The sequence below is a fragment of the Parasteatoda tepidariorum genome, chromosome 3 (assembly GCF_982258835.1).
Source record: "Parasteatoda tepidariorum strain Cologne lab strain chromosome 3, Ptep-v5.0, whole genome shotgun sequence".
NCBI classification, from domain to species: Eukaryota; Metazoa; Arthropoda; class Arachnida; order Araneae; family Theridiidae; genus Parasteatoda; species Parasteatoda tepidariorum.
In genome coordinates this window covers 62,526,942-62,547,005 of record NC_141757.1, presented here as the reverse complement: position 1 = coordinate 62,547,005, position 20,064 = coordinate 62,526,942, and the positions used below count along the sequence as shown (strand labels likewise).

General features: G+C 29.6%; 1 protein-coding gene and 1 pseudogene across 4 annotated transcripts in view; one reads left to right on the top strand and one right to left on the bottom strand.

The window, feature by feature from the left end:
• Positions 1-481: 481 nt before the first annotated feature.
• The window catches only part of LOC107438013 (BTB/POZ domain-containing protein 6), a 63,379-nt gene continuing 43,796 nt past the window's right edge, over positions 482-20,064 (bottom strand). Inside the window, exon 6 of one of the 3 annotated variants that reach the window (XM_087159452.1) lies at positions 482-1,395. In XM_087159452.1, coding sequence (XP_087015578.1) covers positions 887-1,395 — 509 coding nt within the window. In that variant the 3' untranslated portion in view covers positions 482-886. Of the gene's footprint in view, positions 1,396-14,668; positions 15,968-18,078; positions 19,757-20,064 lie in introns of those variants that run through there. The other 2 variants (XM_016050172.5, XM_016050171.5) reach the window with 2 other exon arrangements.
• LOC147813843 (techylectin-like protein) lies at positions 4,559-12,913 on the top strand (annotated as a pseudogene). The gene is made up of 6 exons (XR_015432302.1): positions 4,559-4,755; positions 7,776-7,934; positions 8,764-8,936; positions 9,104-9,208; positions 11,055-11,219; positions 12,229-12,913. The product of XR_015432302.1 is annotated as a techylectin-like protein (transcript).

Sequence of the window (20,064 nt, the reverse complement as noted above, 5' to 3'; positions counted from 1 at the left end):
CTTGTTATTCTAAAATAATGGGAATAAAATATTACTATTAATAACCTTTCAAGTTCTAGACAAATAAAGAGCGTTGATTTAAAAAAATATAGTATATTGCACATGAAATAAACAGCATATTTTATTCTTTGTAATCCATATTCTATATAATTATATTGGTTTTAGAATTTTATAAAACAAAAAGAAGTTTGAAAACTATGATTATACACAAATGCTATACTATTACAAAAATTAAACATTTTTTAGCAAAATTGTATTAGTAAACTTTGTCTTGATGCATACTTTTTACATAATTTTCAGATTTATAGTAACTAATTTTATTTCAAAATGCGCTTGAAAAATATAATTTTAATAATCTAAAAACTCAGTGTTTAAAATTAATTTTGACTTAATGCAAAGCCACTGGGATAAATTCAGAAAGCTTAAGCTAATATATATATATTTTATTTATTTATTGGGAAAAAGCACAAAAAAGTACTATACATAGACTTTAATTTATTTTATACAATATAAATAACATAAAGGAAAAATCAATTTTCGTCACATTAAAGAAAAGAATTATGAAGTAAATATTAAACATGAAGTTGGTAGTTTTTTTTTGTTGATAAAATTGTATTATTTTAACAAGATATTACACATGCATAATACTTCGAATGAGCAATCTATTCCATTCAAAATGAGCTTTATATTTCCTTATCGGTGGTATATATTTTGTTACAGTATTATTGCATGCATTCTCTGTCCGTACATTCTGCGGTATTTTTATCCAATAATAATAAAATCCAACTGTACTAAATTTTTACATAATTTTCTTACTATATTAGCTATCAGTTGAAGGCCTTAAAAATATTTAATATGAATAATATAAAAAAACAGTAAATACTAATTATCGTCTAAAAGCTCCGGGACCTCTTGAACTTCGTTTAGGTGCATCGCGATAAAGAACTTCACTTATAATAAACAGCCTATTTTCTTTTGGAATACTACCTAAATTACATTCAAAGGGCGAATTCTGCAGGATAGAGTTATCTTCGTCAAATTGCAGGAATTTGTAATCATGCACTTTATTTGCGATGAGTCTTATATAGATTGTCTGATCCCTGCTAACCAAAAGACTTTTGGAGAAAGTAAATTCAACATGTTTGGATTGTTCAATTTTAATGTGTTCCTCAAAATGGTATTTAGACGGCTCAGCTTCAACTTTGATAACCAAATCACCAATGAAGCTCGTTTCGAGTACCGGGTCACCAAAAGAGAACTTCAGACCTTCAATCTTGTGATAGCCTCGTAAGCATTTCAATTCTAAAACGCACACCAAATCAGATAGAAGTGCTTTTGATTTGTTTGGTTTCAGCTGAATGAATAACTTCTGGCAAACATTTAAATCTTTTCTCCCTGAAAAATAAATTAGCATATTTAAACCGTCTGTTATATTTAAATTTATTAAATTTTTTACCGTACGTTATTTTCAATAATTATTTAAAATTCAATATATTTTTCACAAAAAAAACCCGAAATATTTGGATTTATTTAGACACGGATTTGAAATTAACTTTTGTAAAAAGTATGCAACAAATTCAATTTTTATCAATACATAATTATAGATTAAAAAATCAATTTTGTTCCGCTAATTTTCTTTGGTACTTCAATGATTAAGTTAAAATATATTACCCTGAGAATTTTTCATTAGACAGTATAGAAAACCTAATTGATTCACTCTTCAATGTAATGAATTATGTTTTCTACATATTAAGGTAGGTAGTTTATTTGCTTCGCCCTAAAGTTGCTCAGTGGGCCATAGGGGATGGTCTGGGAAATATACCTGTGGATGATCCGAAGACATGTCATCGCACTTTTGATCCTCTGCAGAGGGAATGACTCCACTGCTTTGGTAGCCCGATGGCCTGCGCGTGAAGCTGAGCACTTTATGGTAGAACAGTTGAACGAGGACCGATACAACGTACCCTCAGTCCCTACGCAGGCTGATCAGATTGGTCACCCACCCGCTTACTGACAACAGCCAGTAATGCTTGATTTCGGTGTTCTACTGGGAACCGTGTCTTTACGATCAGTCCACTGCGGGACTCTGCATAATAGGATATCGCGCATTCTATATAACTAGGTTTTATATATTGTAAGAACGACTACAGTATTCTACATAACTATTTCGTAAAATAGTTTCTATTGACAATTATTACCTCAAATTCTTTTGAATGTTCTACATATTCTACCATTCGATTAAAGAATAAATGAGCAATTTACATGTTCTGTATCTTCATTATGTTTAAAGGATATTTCATAAATAGCTTATTTATGAATAGAGATGGATACTGATAGAGATAAATTTAATGTTGAATGTTCGACGTCACTGATGACTGCAATAATATAATAAAATAAGAATAAATTAAAAAAAGGAATGAATTATAAAAACTGCAACAATTTATGTTGTCGTCCAAAAAACTGGATTAGTAAAAATTCCAAACACTATAAGATTCTTAAAACGTTTAGAAATTCTTTGGAGGAAAGGAATTTTATTCATATTTATATTAAAATCATCTCCAAGACAGTAATTATAAATAATTTAGTCACAAAAAGAACATAATGCTTTAAATTAATATTATGTCAAATATTGAAAACGACCATTGGTGTAAATTAAAAAAACTCAGTCTCGAAAATAATCAACATCAAGAAGTTCCAAAATTATCTTCTGCTTTTTTTATTTGATCTAGTGCTGTTCTTTTATTGATGCTCATGTTAGCCTAATTTTTTATTACTCTTACAACTCTTTATCAGACTTTATGGTGTTGAAGTTTATCTAGTCGAAAACTGTGCGGGCATGAAAAACTTAAACATGAAACCCTTTTCCCGATGGGTAAAAATATTCCTTCCATTTTACTAAATTATTCAATAGTATACAACTTTATGATTAAAAGCCGCTATTCTTAAATACCTTATAAGTTAATACATTGATATAATGTTTTTGATAAATAGAGAAGCTAACAGAACATTGATTAACATCACTCAGAACTATAATTTTATTATTATTTAGATCTTTGAGAAAGAATTGAATAGTCTCTATATTATGAATGTCATATTTCACGTAAAGTGAACAAGTAAATCTCACATCAGTCTTTCCAGTTTTTATGCATAAACAAATTCTTTTGCATTGATACCTAGACAGATCACACAAAGTTATTACTAAATTTCATGTAAGGGAAATAATAAGAGCTAGATAATATTTATGCTCACAAAACATTGTGTAACAAATAATGATTTTTTAAATATTTTTCTTAGACAATTCATATACAAATATTGTTGCGCTAAGAAATTCGAGGTATTATGAAAAACTACTTTTTGATGTATTACAATTTAAATCAAAAGCCGTAAAAACATTTCTTTTTCACTTTGAAAAAACTACATAATATAAAAAAAATTATACTACGCACAAATCTTATTTTATCACTTTAAATAAGTAACCAGATAACTTTTAAAATTAGTTTATTAATATTTTATTGTTATTTATTAATAATTATATTGTTATCACTAATTTGTATTCTTTTCTTTCTAATAGTTTCGAAAACAATGGAATCGATAAGAAATTTAACAAAAAATACTAATTTTTTTTCTACAAGCGTTCAAAATATCAGAAATAATGAATACCTTAAAACTTATTTAAATTAAAAAATCGCTTGTACTTTGCGTGAAAATATTAGTCAGCAAAAACTTTAGTCTGGCTTGTGCATTTAGAACTGAAATGCGAAGCTCTGTGTTAGCTTCGATATTACATTGAAATAAAGAAAAATAAACAATCAAAATTAAACTTCACAAGCGTTTACTAGAGGTTATCAAACTGCACGTTTTTGCATTATCTCAAATTATACTAGTGCTGTTAAACATTACGGACTCTTATCAAATGTGGTACCAAACAATACGATGCCAAAACTATATTTTATTTAAAATTTTATCAAAAGTCATTAACAAAGAGTTATCATAAAAATTACCTTACTTTTTGGTGTTCCCACCTAGCTATAAAACACGTTAAATTTTACCACATTCTTGTAGTTTTAATTTAACTTTGTTTTTCAGAGCGAGAAAATTAAAAAATCTGTATTAAAGTTTCTAAATGGTTATTCAAAAACCCAATGCTTTACCTTTCCAAAGACCTAATACAAGTAGCAGGAAATTAATCATTATTAATTAAAAATTTAAAAATGTAACACTTATAAATGTCTGGTAATTTTTTTTATATAGATTTCAAGTGAAAGGTCGGAAGATTTTGTTTTATTTTCCAATTTATCTATGCGTGTGTTTGTTAATTAAAATTTTATTAATAAATTACATGTAACAAGTAAGTAAACAGCAGTTTTTTTACTGTAAATGACTCCCCTTAATAATTTTATTGGATGGGAATTTCTTAGAAATTTACTGTGAATATTTAAAGTAAACAGATACAAGGTCTAAAGATACTTCTCTGATTTCTCTGTCTAGTTACGCTGGGTATTCTGCATTAAAAAGTGAAAAAGGATCTCCTTATTTCTTGAATGATTTGATCTTCCCGGTGTGATAAGATGCTTGCTACGTATTGCGATTACTTCTTTCATCGGACGCATTAAAAAAAGTTAACAGAATCATCGCTAGATTTAAGGAATTAAGGCAAAATACACTAAATACTATGTGAATTAAATCTATAGATGATAAAAATCAACATTATATATTGAAGGAAAAAGTAGGCGCAAAGGAAACTATTCTAATAATGTGAGTAAGATTTTTATGCTCGTTTAATATGTTTCTTTAAAATAATTATATATAAATAACATTTTAAATTATTTTGTCCAATAACTAAATAATTTAAAATGTTATATTAACTAAATTTACTTATCAGATCTGACACGCTGATTCCCGTGATGGACACAAAAATATTTTGAGTTTATTTTCGATCGTAAGAAATAGGATCATTTTGTTTAAATATACCAGTCTACGACTATCAGTCATATATAATATACCAGTCTACGACCAGTCTTGCGACTACCAGTATTCACTGGTAGTCGTAAATTGAAAATTGGGTCGTTCAACGACGGTTATGAAATAAAATTTAATAAGATGTATAAATTTCTTTCACTGTTATTAATGATAAAGCTTATTAATGATAAAAACGATCTAGAGCTTTAGATGTAGGACTTTAGGTCCTGCAGCTGAATTCGCAGTCCTGTACTTTTGTATGGTCTAGTATTGAATTTGTTTTTGGTGTATATACGTAAACTGAAAACGTATAAAAAGTGCCGAATTATTGTTTTCCTTGAAATGAAAACTAAAAAGAACTTCTATAAACTTTTAAAATGGTTGTCAGGGAAATATATTTTTTTATTAGCAAATTTGGTTAATTTAATTTTATTCCAAAGGCCTGGTGTAAAATTCGAAGGCAATTTTTTTTTAATTCATGTCTTTTTTATAATTTATTAAATATATCGTTATAAGAAAAATTACAGATTTCATTTTTTTTTAATTATTTCTTTTTTGTTGACTTTTCAGTTTGAATAATTTCATAAAGACAACCAAAATATTAAATAAATAATGATTTATTGCTTGGATTTAAATATAATTAAAAGTTCCAAAATCATTGCAGGTGGAAAAAAAAGTTCTAACTCTTAAAACCCTTTTAACTCTTCTGCTGAGAGTTAAGGTACAGTCCGCAAAAAAAAAAAAAAAAAAATCACCCTGAATAACTTTTGTTGTAATGATCGGATAATCACGAACTAAGTGTCAATCTTAATGGTTCCTGGGGGTGACCTCAAATATAATTAATTAGTGCTAACTAGTAATTAATATACGAAATCAAACACAAAAACGTACTTTCTCTGAATAAACTTATAATTTTTTTTACATATTTGGAATCTAGACACTTGAATTAGGGGGGGTAGACGAAATTTTTAAAAAATTGGATCGCAAATTGGGTCACAATAAAGGTTTATATATTTGGCGATAGTCCAGAAAACCGCCAAAAAAAGTCGCCTGCGCAAATGAATATTTTAAGATAACCCATTGACTAATTCAAAAGAGGAATGCTTAATTTTACTAGGTTGCTAGGCAACCATGCTATGACTGTAAAATAATTGAAATAATGTTTTGTGATTGTTCAGAGAGGTTTAATTCATTAATTTAAAAAACATTTTTTTTTTTTAAATTATGTATTCAAACATATTTTACTTTCCATTCCATGATTAAAAAAAAGGAGCATTTTCCACGTTAACTGTGGTTATATGTTATAATTCCAAGAAAAATCTTGTTTTTAGTCATTTGTGTGGCCTATGGATTCCTAACGAGCATCAAACATTCTCTAAATTAAGTGTTCATTCACTGGAAAATTTAGTGTTTATTCACTGGTAAGAACTGTTCCTTCACTTGGTTATCTTACTACTTATTATTTAAACCACCAAAAGCTTAAAACAATATTATGTAAGTTATCTAAATTTTTTTTACGTAATTTGTATTTAATAACAAATATGTCGACACCATCATTTAGCTAAAATTACAAATTTTGAAATTTTTATGATTTTTTCTTAAAGGCAAGCTAAGCTTAAGTGTTCCTTCATTCGTTAATTTACCCTGTAAGATGTTGAGAAATTTGCGATGTTGAGAGAGATGTTTAAAAATGTTGACTACGTATTTTTATTAATATTTATTAAATATATATTCAAGAAATTGATAAGCATATTATTCCAAATCCATGCATACGTATGTATATTATTGAAATTGTATCAGTTATTGAAAAACAAAATCAAAAATATTACTAAACGACTAAAAAGAAAAGATTGTATTTTATAGTTAGAAACAAATAAAAATAAAAAGATTAGCAAACGATTATTAGCGAAAAAATGTGAATGAAATTTTACACTACGCGCGCGAAGTCAAGCTCCTTGCACGTTTATTGCATTTTAATATTAATCGCCCCATTTAATCATTTATTTATTGTCGCCAAATTATTTTTTTAAAAATAATTAATTTCAATTTTTCTCAGCTTCTAATAAATGAAAACAGTTGAAACTTTAGATTTTTCAATTGAAAAATATGTAGATTAATATGGTATAAAAAAATTCATACCTTATAATTCAAAATTTTTTCATCCTCAATTTAATTAAATAATAAAAAATAATTAATAATTATTAAAAATTATTTTTTTCATGAAATTATCTTTGGGTAAATGAATTTTATGAGTGGGTGCAATTTTCTCTAAATTGCTTCATTAGTTTTGAAAATATGACTAAAAACGTAAAAAGGGAAATTAACATTAAGGAGTACGAACTTTGGATCGCTCTCCTGACCAAACTATGGGGACCATATTTCCCAGATTGCGCATACATATTTTGAAGGTTGAAAATCCAAATATGTGAAAAAAAAATATGTTTATTCAGAGAAAGTACGTTTTTGTGTCTGATTTCGTAACTTAATTACTAGTTAGCACTAATTAATTAGCCTATTTGAGGTCACTCCTAGGAATCATTAAGATTGACACTCAGTTCGTGAAAATCCGATCATTAGAACAAAAGTTCTTCAGGGTGATTCGTTTTTTTTTTTTTTTTTTTTTTTTTTTGCGGACTGTACAACGGAACACCATTAGGGGAGAGATCGCTATCATCACCATTCTAGGCATTATGTTTCCCTTATGAAACTCAAATGAATAAAGAAGATAAAATATCTATTTAACTTATTACATATTATCAGTATTAGTATCAGATTAATGCAGATAAATATTACATATTTTTAATTTTCAATTTTAGGAAATCACTTCTAATCATACTGTTAGTCATTTTATTCTTATCTAACTGTGATGGAAAAGGAAAATCGTCCTCTGCATGTTCCAAGGAAAAAAAAAACCATTTCTTACTTAGAAATGGCAATAGAAATGATTGATAAAGCTAAAGAAAATTATATTTCAAGTAAGTATTCATAACAATACTTTACAAGAAAATGATACCACTGTAATATAGAGTCCTGATATCACACAAAAGCCTTCTGTAGATTTTGCAGCCTAAATTGCTGTATGCTATTCATTTTGAGGAAATCTTAATAGTTTCTAAATTATTTTCCAGAAATAATCAATTGCTATTTTGAAAAGAAATGTGATAATAGCAAAATGCAAAGATTCAGTAATGCTGCGAAAAGGTGTGCACTTTTTATTGTCATCAACGCCAGTTCAAAACTCAAGCAGAACAGAAAATTTTTCTGCATATTTTAAGACTGAGTTAATTTTCTCACGTTTTTCGGATGAATTTATTTTAAGATTGTTTCTTTTTTAGATGCACCAAAATAAGTACATTTTTAGTAACAGTGAAGGAATGATTAAATTTGCATATTTCAATTTTGATAGTGCTAAAATTTGGCTCGCCATTTATAATAATTATCATTTGAACTGAATCATTAAATTTGAAAAGATTTTCCAAAGATATTTAGATAATGGCAATATTTTAAAATAGATAAGAACTGATGAAGCTGAGGTAAATATTGGGCTTTGAACCTTTACCATCGCCATCTTTTAAAAAATGAAACACATGCCTCCTCCGTGTCACTGAATCTTTGTTTTTGCAATATAGGTACTTCCTTTTATTTCATCTAAGTAAATTTTTTTCGAAGTTGCATAGGAATCAATTGAGTAGTCTCAAAATAAGTACTTCAATGCCTTAAAACACCTAGGGTCAAAGTTTCGTGTCGTTTCTGCGAAGAATCTCTGTATAGAATCTTTCAAAGAGTGTTGAAAATACTTTATAGGTCAAAATTCTCAATTGCAAGCACCTACTACCAAGCCTCTAGATTGTGAAGAACTGCTAAAATCAGGAACTAATAAAAGTGGAGTCTACGTAATTTGGCCACAGAACCGAATAATGGATAGAAAACCTCTATATGTGTATTGCGACATGGAAACCGATGGCGGAGGATGGACAGTAAGTTTAAAAAGATATTTTATCTCATCTAAATTCCAAATTATATTTCTTATACTTTGTCTTTAGTACATCATTGCATAATTCGCATAATAGACAGGAATTCTCATGTTAATGAACTACGCCAATAAAATGTTAATTTTATTTATAAGTGTTATTTATATTTCAAGGTCATTCAACGGCGAGGAAATTTCTCAATGCCAAAGGACTATTTTTCAGAGAATGGTTAAGTTATAGAACTGGATTTGGCGATGTAGAAAAGGAGTTTTGGCTAGGTGAGACTATTTTCAAATTATAACATTGCTAGACATCAGATTTTATCAGATACCTGTGACGACGTCACACGTGTTTGTTGAACCTGATTGCTTTTGAATCGAAAAATAGCTCGATTTACCCTACGATGACGTTATTGCAGGTATCCAATTTTTGTTAATACATATTATGAGAACCACCAACTTCAAAATTCTTTTTTTTAAAAATTATCTAGACATTAATTTAAAAAGTTCTTAAACACAACAACTTTGAATAATGTGCAAAATATTATTTTACACTCAATAATTTTAAAAAATGTGAAGATTTTTATCCATTGGGAAAATGGGTGTTGTTCTAAGTTTCTCATGTCCGCACACTTTTCGACTAGATCAAACTCATTGGCATAACAGTTCCGTGCAGTGTTAAACTTCGACACCGTAATGACTAATAAAGAGTTGAAAAAGTAATTAAAAAATAAGGTATTATGAATAAAAGAGCATCTCAAGATCTAAAAAAAATGCTGAAGACTTTATATTTATTTTTAAATTTTGATTAGATTTGGTTATTAACTTCCCACAAAAGTTACAGACTCTTTCAGTAGTCTGAAAATTTGGCCTATGATTCGAAGTCAATACTTATGAAGCAAGATATGCACTCTATGACAGATTTTGGTTAGATGATGAAGCATGTGTGCTTTTTTACATACACTGGTGGACAAAATTAAGAGATGGAAGGCATTTTCGCACATTCATTCGCACATGCAAGATACCCGCACACAGCTCCATGTGTTTGACAATGGTTACGTGAATGCCCAGAGGTACAAGCAGGAGGTCCTAGAGCCCTATGTGCGTCTTTTCAGGGGTGCTGTTGGCCCTGAGTTCATTTTTATGGACGACAATGCGCGACCACATAGGGCTCTCATGGTTGATGAGTATCTGGAAAGCGTGGATATTCAACGAATGGATTGGCCATCCAAATCCACTGACCTGAATCCTATTAAACATGCTTAGGATGCTCTTGGGAGAGCTATAGCGATGCGCCAACCTCCCCCCAGAACCATTCTGGAGTTAAAAATTGCTTGGTGGAAGAATGGGAGGATCTTCCACAAGTCCTCCTTAAATCCCTTTTTAACAGCATGCATACTCATTGTGCATGCTGTCTGTCTGTCAGGGGTGACCATACACCATACTAAAGGCAACACACACTGTACAAGCCTCACTTTTATTGTCATCTTTTATCCTTAAGTTCAGATTACATTGGATTTATTGGCAGTAGGTCTTGCCAGTGAATGGTACTTTCATTTTTGTTTTGCATACTTTATTATCATGGAATAAGCTATATGCATACCAAATTTCATTTATTTATATTCAGTATTTGAGATATTTGGTAAAATGTCTTCCATCTCTTAATTTTGTCCACCAGTGTAATTTAGATGTCGGGCACGTGACCTCTACACTACACTCTCCTAGTATCTAACCATTTTTCAACCCCCAAAGCAATAAATTTCAAATATGGTGATAAGAAAAACTTAAATTCAATCTTTCCATGTAACAAAATTGTATTCATTTATATATGATAGTTAAATCTATGTGCTTATACAAAATCGCTAATGACCCAAAGCAATTTTCCCTTCTCCAAACTACATCATTTTTGATTGCTAAATAGAATTTCTCTTTCGTCCAAGCCAATTATTGCGCACATATTTTTAACATACAATTGCTCAATTAAACGTTTCAGTTTTCAAACTTGAGATACATATCTTATAATTGTTATTGCCATTTTCGAAGGACGAGTTCTTTAAAATACTGTAATTTTTTTCCTTAAATAATGAAACTATTTGATCGGAACTTTTTATTTTACCATCACTAGGCAACGACAACATTTTCGCTTTGACTAACCAACGACTGTATTCTGTCCGCTTTGATCTGAAAGATATGGCTGATGGATCAAGATATGCACTCTATGACAGATTTTGGATGGATGATGAAGATCACTTTTACGCGCTCCACATTTCAGAGTACAGTGGAAATGCTGGTAATATAGTAACTAAAATCAAGTAGAGTTAATAAAAAAATAATTAAAGAGCTTAGTTTCACGGTAAGAGATATTTTTAACCTTTCATTCCATCCCTCAAATCAAAAGACCTTTTGCACTCTTGTAACTTAAAATTTTACAAATTCTTCTCAATGAGAAGAATAATCTCAAAGATCAACTTCGCCTTCTTAAAGCTATTGCTTTGACCGTAATCAATTTCGAACATTATTAACTCAATTTTTAGCTTCGAACATTATTTACTCAATCCAAGAAGTTCTTAAATTCGAACTTTAATGATTTGATTGTCCTTATCATATTATCCCAGTGTCAGTCCTAAAATAGCAAAGACTTTGAGTAAATTTTATTTAAAAATTGCTTTCTAACCTATCAACAAACTAAATTCCACCCTAATCTTAAAATCAATATTGTTGACAATAATAGCATGAGTTATTACCGAATAGCTTATCATTATGGTCTGATCATGAAAACTGGCATAAACATTAACACAGTTAAGATAAATAAAAGTGACTGTTGAAATTGCATGAACAGCCTGTCCTTAATAGAAAAAAGACCTAGCAATTGTACTATGATATTTCGACCATGGGTAGTTATGCAATTCTGAATCATTTTAACTTGCCTTCCCTTTCCTCAGAATTTGTAATTGCAGTACTGAATCATCCTGCATGTGTGAAATTTGAATTGTAATTGAAAACGAATCCATGTATTTATTTAAAATAAATTCATGAATCGCTAAAACATTCAAAAGACAAACGCATTGGGTTGATTTGTCCATGTATATGTAAAAAATTAAAATTTATTTTAATAATTAATATTGCTTGTTTTTTAGTTACTTTAAATTACGCAGATCGTTTCAATGATTATTTATGAGCTTTGGAGTAACAAAAATGCGTATATATATTAACTGTAAACATAATATAAGTTATGAATGTTGAATTGTAATTGTAACCATTTTAAATAATGTTTACAAATTATGTTCTTTGTTTCACAGGTGACTCTATGGTAAATGTTCATAACAATATGAAATTCTCAACGAAAGATAAGGACAATGACTCCTATGGGGAAAATTGCGCACAATTGTTTAAAGGTGGATGGTGGTATGGTTCTTGCCACGAGTCTAATCTGAATGGACTTAATTTGCGAGGAAAACACGACACCCATGCCGATGGTGTTAACTGGAAGAGCTTCAGGGGACATAACGAATCTTTACAAAATACGGAAATTAAAATAAGACCGAAAAATTTCAAGAATAATCCATCCCCAACTGAAGAGTACGAAACACCTAAATAGTCTATTTGTTAAAAAAAAATTATTGCAAAAGATGGCGCAATACGGATCTGCTTTAAAATAAAGTGTGTCATACAATGACGTCTATCTCATAAACGAGTAATGACTAACTTTTAATGATTAACGAGGCTTTGCAGTTCCACTTATTATCCTACACGCTCTAGTACGTAATTTTTGAAATAACTACGAATACTTATTAACTATTCTATAAGTATGCGTAGTTATTTTAAAGATTAGCGAGGCTTTGCAGCTCTACTTATCATCCTACAAGCTCTAGTACGTAATTTTTGAAATAACTGCGAATACTTATTAACGATTCTATAAGTATGCGTAGTTATTTTAAAGATTAGCGAGGCTTTGCAGCTCTACTTATCATCCTACAAGCTCTAGTACGTAATTTTTGAAATAACTACGCATTCTTATTAACGATTCTATAAGTATGCGTAGTTATTTTAAAGATTAGCGAGGCTTTGCAGCTCTACTTATCATCCTACAAGCTCTAGTACGTAATTTTTGAAATAACTACGAATACTTATTAACGATTCTATAAGTATGCGTAGTTATTTTAAAGATTAGCGAGGCTTTGCAGTTCTACTTATCCTACACGCTCTAGTACGTAATTTTTTATTACGTACGTATTTCAGAAATGACGTACTATAGCGTGTAGGATGATAAGTAAAACTGCAAAGCCCTCGCTAATCATTAAAAGTCAGTCATCACTCATTTATGAGATAGACGTCATTATATGACACACTATTTTAAAGCATATTATACTATTCTTATATATTATACTTTCGCAAATTATACATACTTATTAACTATTTTATACCGACCGGACTGTGTAGGGGTCAGGGAACTGGCCTTGCCTAAGAAAGGTTCTAGGTTCGAATCCCGGGCAAGGCATGGATGTTCTTACTGTGGGAGCAACGTTGTCCCATCTAATATGGTGATCCTGAAGGGCCAACAAAATCTGCCCTTCAGATGCCTGTGTGACGAAATGTCATTCCCTAGGTGGGCATTGGAGAAAAATACTAACTATTCTATTACTTTTTTAAGGTCAGTGTTGGGCTTTTCGACACTAGTGCATGCGTTAGCGCATTTTTTTTAAAACTCAACTCACGGAAGAGCGCCGGATGACAAGTAAAACTGCGAAATCTCTCTAATACAAAAAGCGACTACTTAACAAGGTGCAAGCCTAAGAAATAAGAACGTATCAAACTTTCCTTCACAAAATTTACAAACTACCTCTCCGATGAAATAATAAGAGATTTTAGGACGGGTGCTACAAGAATGACGTCACACATAAAATTATTTGAGAATTTTACTTAAGTTACGTCATTCAGACTCAACCTATCACAGATTTTTTTTATCGCTTGGAAAATTCACAAAAAAGAATTTTCTTCTAAAAACATTTTATGGTGTTTCATTATCATTCATAAGACTTAAAATAATTGCAGCTAATTATAATGGCAGAGTAATCAGAGTCTTGACTTGTAATAAGCCTTTTAATCTGGACAAAGAATGGACAATTTGAATCATCACTATGCATAAAACTTAGTCACTGAATGCTTGGGGTATCATTTTCATAGAGTCTTTGGAAAACATAAAACCAAGAATCAATATTGGGTTGGCTAAACTAAATTAAATAATGAAAGAAAACTAGTCGCATATACGGCAGGAAATACAAAGCTTCTTTTTGCAAGTGAACACATTCCAACGATACGAGGGAAAAATGGTTGAACTGTAGAAATAATTTATAAACACATTATCGTTTCGGCAGAAAATTATTCTCTTCGTTCAAACGCAATTTCAGTTTTGTTTTAAATTTAACCACAAAAAAATACTTTTCGAATTGCGGTGATATCAAAGGGTTTAATCAATTTTTATCAAAGCCAATGGTTTAACATTTTTCATGAACTTCTTCCTGATTTTATGTTTTGTTTTCTGTCTTAGTGTGTGATTGTTTCAATGCAGAAATAAAATTGGTATTAAAATAACTCTGAATTTTCTCGAAGAATGTTCTGCAGTTAATTCTTTTCATTTATTTGTTATTCTAAAATTTTGTGAATAAAATATTAATATTAATAACCTTTCAAGTTCTAGACAAATAAAGAGCGCTGATTTTTAAAAAATATAGTATATTGCACATGAAATAAACAGCATATTTTATTCTTTGTAATCCATATTCTATATAATTATATTGGTTTTAGAATTTTATAAAACAAAAAGAAGTTTGAAAACTATGATTATACACAAATGCTATACTATTACAAAAATTAAACATTTTTTAGCAAAATTGTATTAGTAAACTTGGTCTTGATGCATACTTTTTACATAATTTTCCGATTTATTGTAACTAATTTTATTTCAAAATACGCTTAAAAAATATAATTTTAATAATCTGAAAACTCAGTGTTTAAAATTAATTTTGACTTAATGCAAAGCCACTGGAATAAATTCAGAAAGCTTAAGCTAATATATTTATTTTTTATTTATTTATTGGGAAAAAAACACAAAAAAGTACTACAATAAAGACTTTAATTTATTTTATACAATATAAATAACATAAAAGAAAAATCTATTTTTTTCAAATTAAAGAAAAGAATTATGAAATAAATATTAAATATGAAGTTGGCAATTTTTTTTATAAAAGTTTGTTATTTTAACAAGATATTATGCATGCATAATAAAACTTTGAATGAGTAATCTAATCAATTCAAAATGAGCTTTATATTTCCTTATCGGTGGTATACATATATTTTGTTACAGTATTATTGCATGCATTTGCTGTCAGTACATTCTGCGGTATTTTTTATCCAATAATAATAAAATCCAACTATACTAAATTTTTACATAATTTTCTTACTATTAGCTACCAGTTAAAGGCCTTAGAATATTTAAAACCATGAATAATACTAAAAAAACAGCAAACATTAATTATCGTCTAAAAGCTCCGGGACCACTTGAACTTCTAGGTGCATCGCGATAAAGAACTTCACTTATAATAAACAGTCTATTTTCTTTTGGAATGCTACCTAAATTACAATCAAAAGGCGAATCTTGCATGATAGAGTTTTTTTCGTCAAATTGCAGGAATTTGTAATCATGCACATCATTTGCGATGACTTTTATATAGATTGTCTTTCCCTTCCTAGTCAAAAGACTTTTGGAGAAAGTAAATTCAACATGTTTAGATTGGCTAATTGTAATGCGTTCCTCAAAATGGTATTTAGAGTGCTTAACTTCAACATTGATAACCAAATCACCAATGAAGCTCGTTTCGAGTACCGGGTCACCAAAAGAGAGTTTCAGGCCTTCAATCTTGTGATCGCCTCGCAAGCATTTCAATTCTAAAACGCACACCAAGTCTGATAGAAGTACTTTTGATTTGTTTGGTTTCAGCTGAATAAATAACTTCTGGCAAACATTTAAATCTTTCCTCCCTGAAAAATAAATTAGCATATTTAAACCGTCTGTTACATTTAAATTTATTAACTTTTTTATCGTACGTTATTCTTAATAATTATTCAAAATTCAATATATTTGTCATAAAAAAAATCAATTTTTTTTTTAGAAATGGATTTATTTAGTCACAGATTTGAAATTTACTTTTGTAAAAAGTATGCAACAAGATTAATTTTTATCAATACATAATTATAGATTAAAAATGCAATTTTGTACCCTTAATCCTCTTTGGTACTTCAATGATTAAGTTAAAATATATTACCCTGAAAAAATTTTATTATATAATACTAATAGATTCACTCTTCAAAATAATAAATTATTTTTCTGCATAATAAGGTAGGTAGTTTATTTACATCACACTAGAGTTGCTCAGTGGGCTATTGGGGATGGTCTAGGAAATATCCTTGAGGATGATCCGAAGACATGCCATCGCAATTGTAATCCTCTGCAGAGAGGATGACTCCCCTGCTTTGGTAGTCCGATGAACTGCGCGTGAAGTCGAGCACTTTACGGTAGAACAGTTGAACGAAGACCGATACCACGTACCCGCTCCCTACGCAGGTTGATCAGAGTGGTCACCCACTCGCTTACTGACAACAGCCAGTGATGCTTGATTTCGGTGTTCTACTGGGAACCGTGTCTTTACGATCAGTTTACTGCGGGACTCTGCATAATAAGCAATCATGTATTCTACATAACTAGGAGAGAACGATTTATAAGATATCATGTATTCTACATAACTAGGAGAGAACGATTAATAAGATATCATGTATTCTGCATAACTAGCAGAGAACGATTAATAAGATATCATGTATTCTACATAACTAGAGAGAACGATAAGAACGATTATAAGAACGGTTACAGTATTTTACATCACTATTTCGTAAAATAGTTTCTATAGACAATTATTACCCCAAATTCTTTTCAATGTTCTACATATTCTGCCATTCGATTAAAGAATAAATGAGTAATTTACATGTTTTGTATCTTTACTATGTATAAAGTATATTTCATAAATAGCTTATTTATGAATAGAGATAGATACTTTTTTAATATTGAATGTTCTACGTGACTGATGACTGCAATAATATAATAAAATAAGAATTAAATTACAAAAAAGGAATGAATAATAAAAACGGCAACAATAGATGTTGTCGTCCAAAAAGTTGGATTTGTAAAAATTCCAAGCACTATAAGATTCTTAAATCGTCTCAAAATTCTTTGGAGGAAAAGAATTTTATTCATATTTATATTAAAATCATCTTCAAGAGGGTAATTATAAATAATTTAGTCACAAAAAGAACATGAAAATGCTTCAAATTAATATTATGTAAAATATTAAAAATAAGCGCTGATGTAAATAAAAAAAACTCAGTCTTGAAAACCAGCCAAGAAATTTCAAAATTGGGTATACTATAGCCTACGTCACAGATCGTGTTATTCCTACTAAATTTAACTAGTAAACAGCATTTTCTGCGAACCTGATTTCTATCAACAAGTAAAAGCATCAAACGAAGTGTCTTGTTATAAGTCGCTACTCGCCAGGTTGGAATTGTATTAGTCTAGTTCCTTTGGAAATAATTTATATTGTTGTTTTACTGAAGTTTATGAATTTAGTAAGCATATTTAAAACTCAGTTTATTAATTAAACTAAAAGGTAAATGTTATTCCTAGCAAGTGGAAGTAGTTGTGCTTTTTTCATATTATACCCAATTATCTTCTGCTTTTTTATTTGATCTAGTGCTGCTCTTTTATTGATGCTCATGTTAGCCTAATTTTTTATTACTCTTGCAACTCTTTATTAATCTTTATGATGTTGAAGTTCATCTAGTCAATGAGGTTGATCTAGACGGCAAGTGTGCGGTCATGAAAAACTTAGAACAACAGCCATTTTCCAGATGGGTAAAAATATTCTTCCCATTTTACTAAATTATTGAGTAATATGCTACATTACGATTAAATGCCGCTATTCTTAAATACCTTGTAAATTAATATTTTGATATAATGTTTTTGATGAATGGAGAAGATAGTAGTTCTCCGTATCAACATAAATTACATTTGATTAAAGATCACACAGAACATTAGCTGACATCACTCAGAACTATTATTTTATTATTAGGTCTATGAGAAAGAATTGAATAGTCTCAATTTTATAACTGTCATATTTCACGTAAAGTGAACAAGTAGACCTCATCAGTCTTTCCATTTTTTATACATAAAGAAATTCTTTTACATTGATACCAAGTCCGATCACACAAAGTTCTTACTAAATTTCACGTAAGAAAAATAATAAGAGATAGATAAAGTTTATGCTCACGAAACATTGTGTAACAAATAATGATTATTTAATATTTTTCTTAGTCAATTTGCATACAAATGTTTTTGCACTAAGAATTTCGAGGTATTATGAAAAATAACTTTTAGATGTATTACAGTTTTAATCAAAAGACGCAAAAATATTTTGCTCATTTTGTAAAAACTGCATATTATAAAAAAAATTATACTGCACACAAATCTTACTTTGTCACTTTAAATATGTAACCAGATAACTTTTAAAATTAATTCATTAATAATTATATTGTTATCTCTAATTTGTGTTCTTTTCTTTCTAATAATTTCAAAAACAGTAGAATCGATGAGAAATTGAACAAAAAATACTTTTTTTTTTCTCCAAGAGTTCGAAATATCAGAAATAACGAATGCCTCAAAAATTATTTAAATTTGAATTTGGTCCAACATGTGCAACAAGGTGTAGCAGAAAAAAATACATATGAAAATTAAGGTTACTAAAAACAGCACACTACAAAAAAGAGTAATGCATTATCATTACTGAGCTATATTTTGAGTAATGTTGTGTTAGTCGCGCGATTTCCCGTTTTGGTGACCATAATTAGTCGCTAAAATTTAGGATATTTCATTTCTTAATTTCTTAGGTTTTTCTTCCTGTTTAACCCTACTAGCATGATGCTACTTATGTTTCAAAGGGAAAAAATTAGCCCTGTATCAACGAAATTTCTAATTCTTTTTGACAATAGCTATCAGTTATTAGCTGGCAAGAGTGCCAATTAAAATAAGGAAGTCATTTATCCGATATACTACTCTAAGCGTAGCCCTTTATCAGCTATATGAATTGTATACCATTAGAAACCCGTGTTTTCTCTAAAAATTTTAGAATTTTGAAACAACCATTACAAACCATATAAAATAAAATTTCAAATCTTCAAAAATGTAGAAAACACCCCAAACAAGCAATATTCATTTTCTAGAAGCTCTAGAGCGATGACTAGGAGCACCTCTTGGGGCATCACGATAAAGAACTTCGCTTATAATGAACAATCTGTTCTCTTTCGGAACGCTACCCAAACTGCATGAAAACGGCGAATCCTTCGATATTGAGTAATTTTCGTCATATTGGAGGAACCTGTAATGATTCACTTCTTTGGCTACGGTTCTTATGTAGATTGTGTCACCCTTTCTCGCCATGAGTCGCCTTGAGAATTTGAAATCTATCGTGTCAGACTGTTTGATTTGGATGTGTTCTTCAAAATGATATCTTGATGGCTGTACATCAACGCTGATGATAAGATGACCAATAATACTCCTTTCATGCACGGGTACATCAAAGGAGAGTTTCAGTCCATCCAAGTTATGTCTGCCATGTATACATTTCATTTCCAAAATACATACCAAATCTGATATTAGTGCTCTTGATTTGTTTGGTCTCAACTGAATGAGTAATTTTCGACAAACATTTAATTCTTGTATACCTGAAAAATAAATTAACATATTTATTCCAATCATTAATACCTCATTTTCAGCTTCTTCTTTTTTTAGTCATTTGGAGAAAGGGATAAATTGTGGCAAAACTCGATTGTCATAAAGCTCAGTTCTCTCCTAGACTAAGCCGTGTTAATTCATACATTTTGCAGTACATACTAATAAGAAAATCAACTTAAGTCAGTTTTTGTCCAAAATATTTTTTCAAGTATTTTGAATCAGTATTTGTCCAAAAATTGTGATCGCATCCCTATTGAACAAATAATTTATTTTAGTTAGTTTCAAATTTATTTATTTA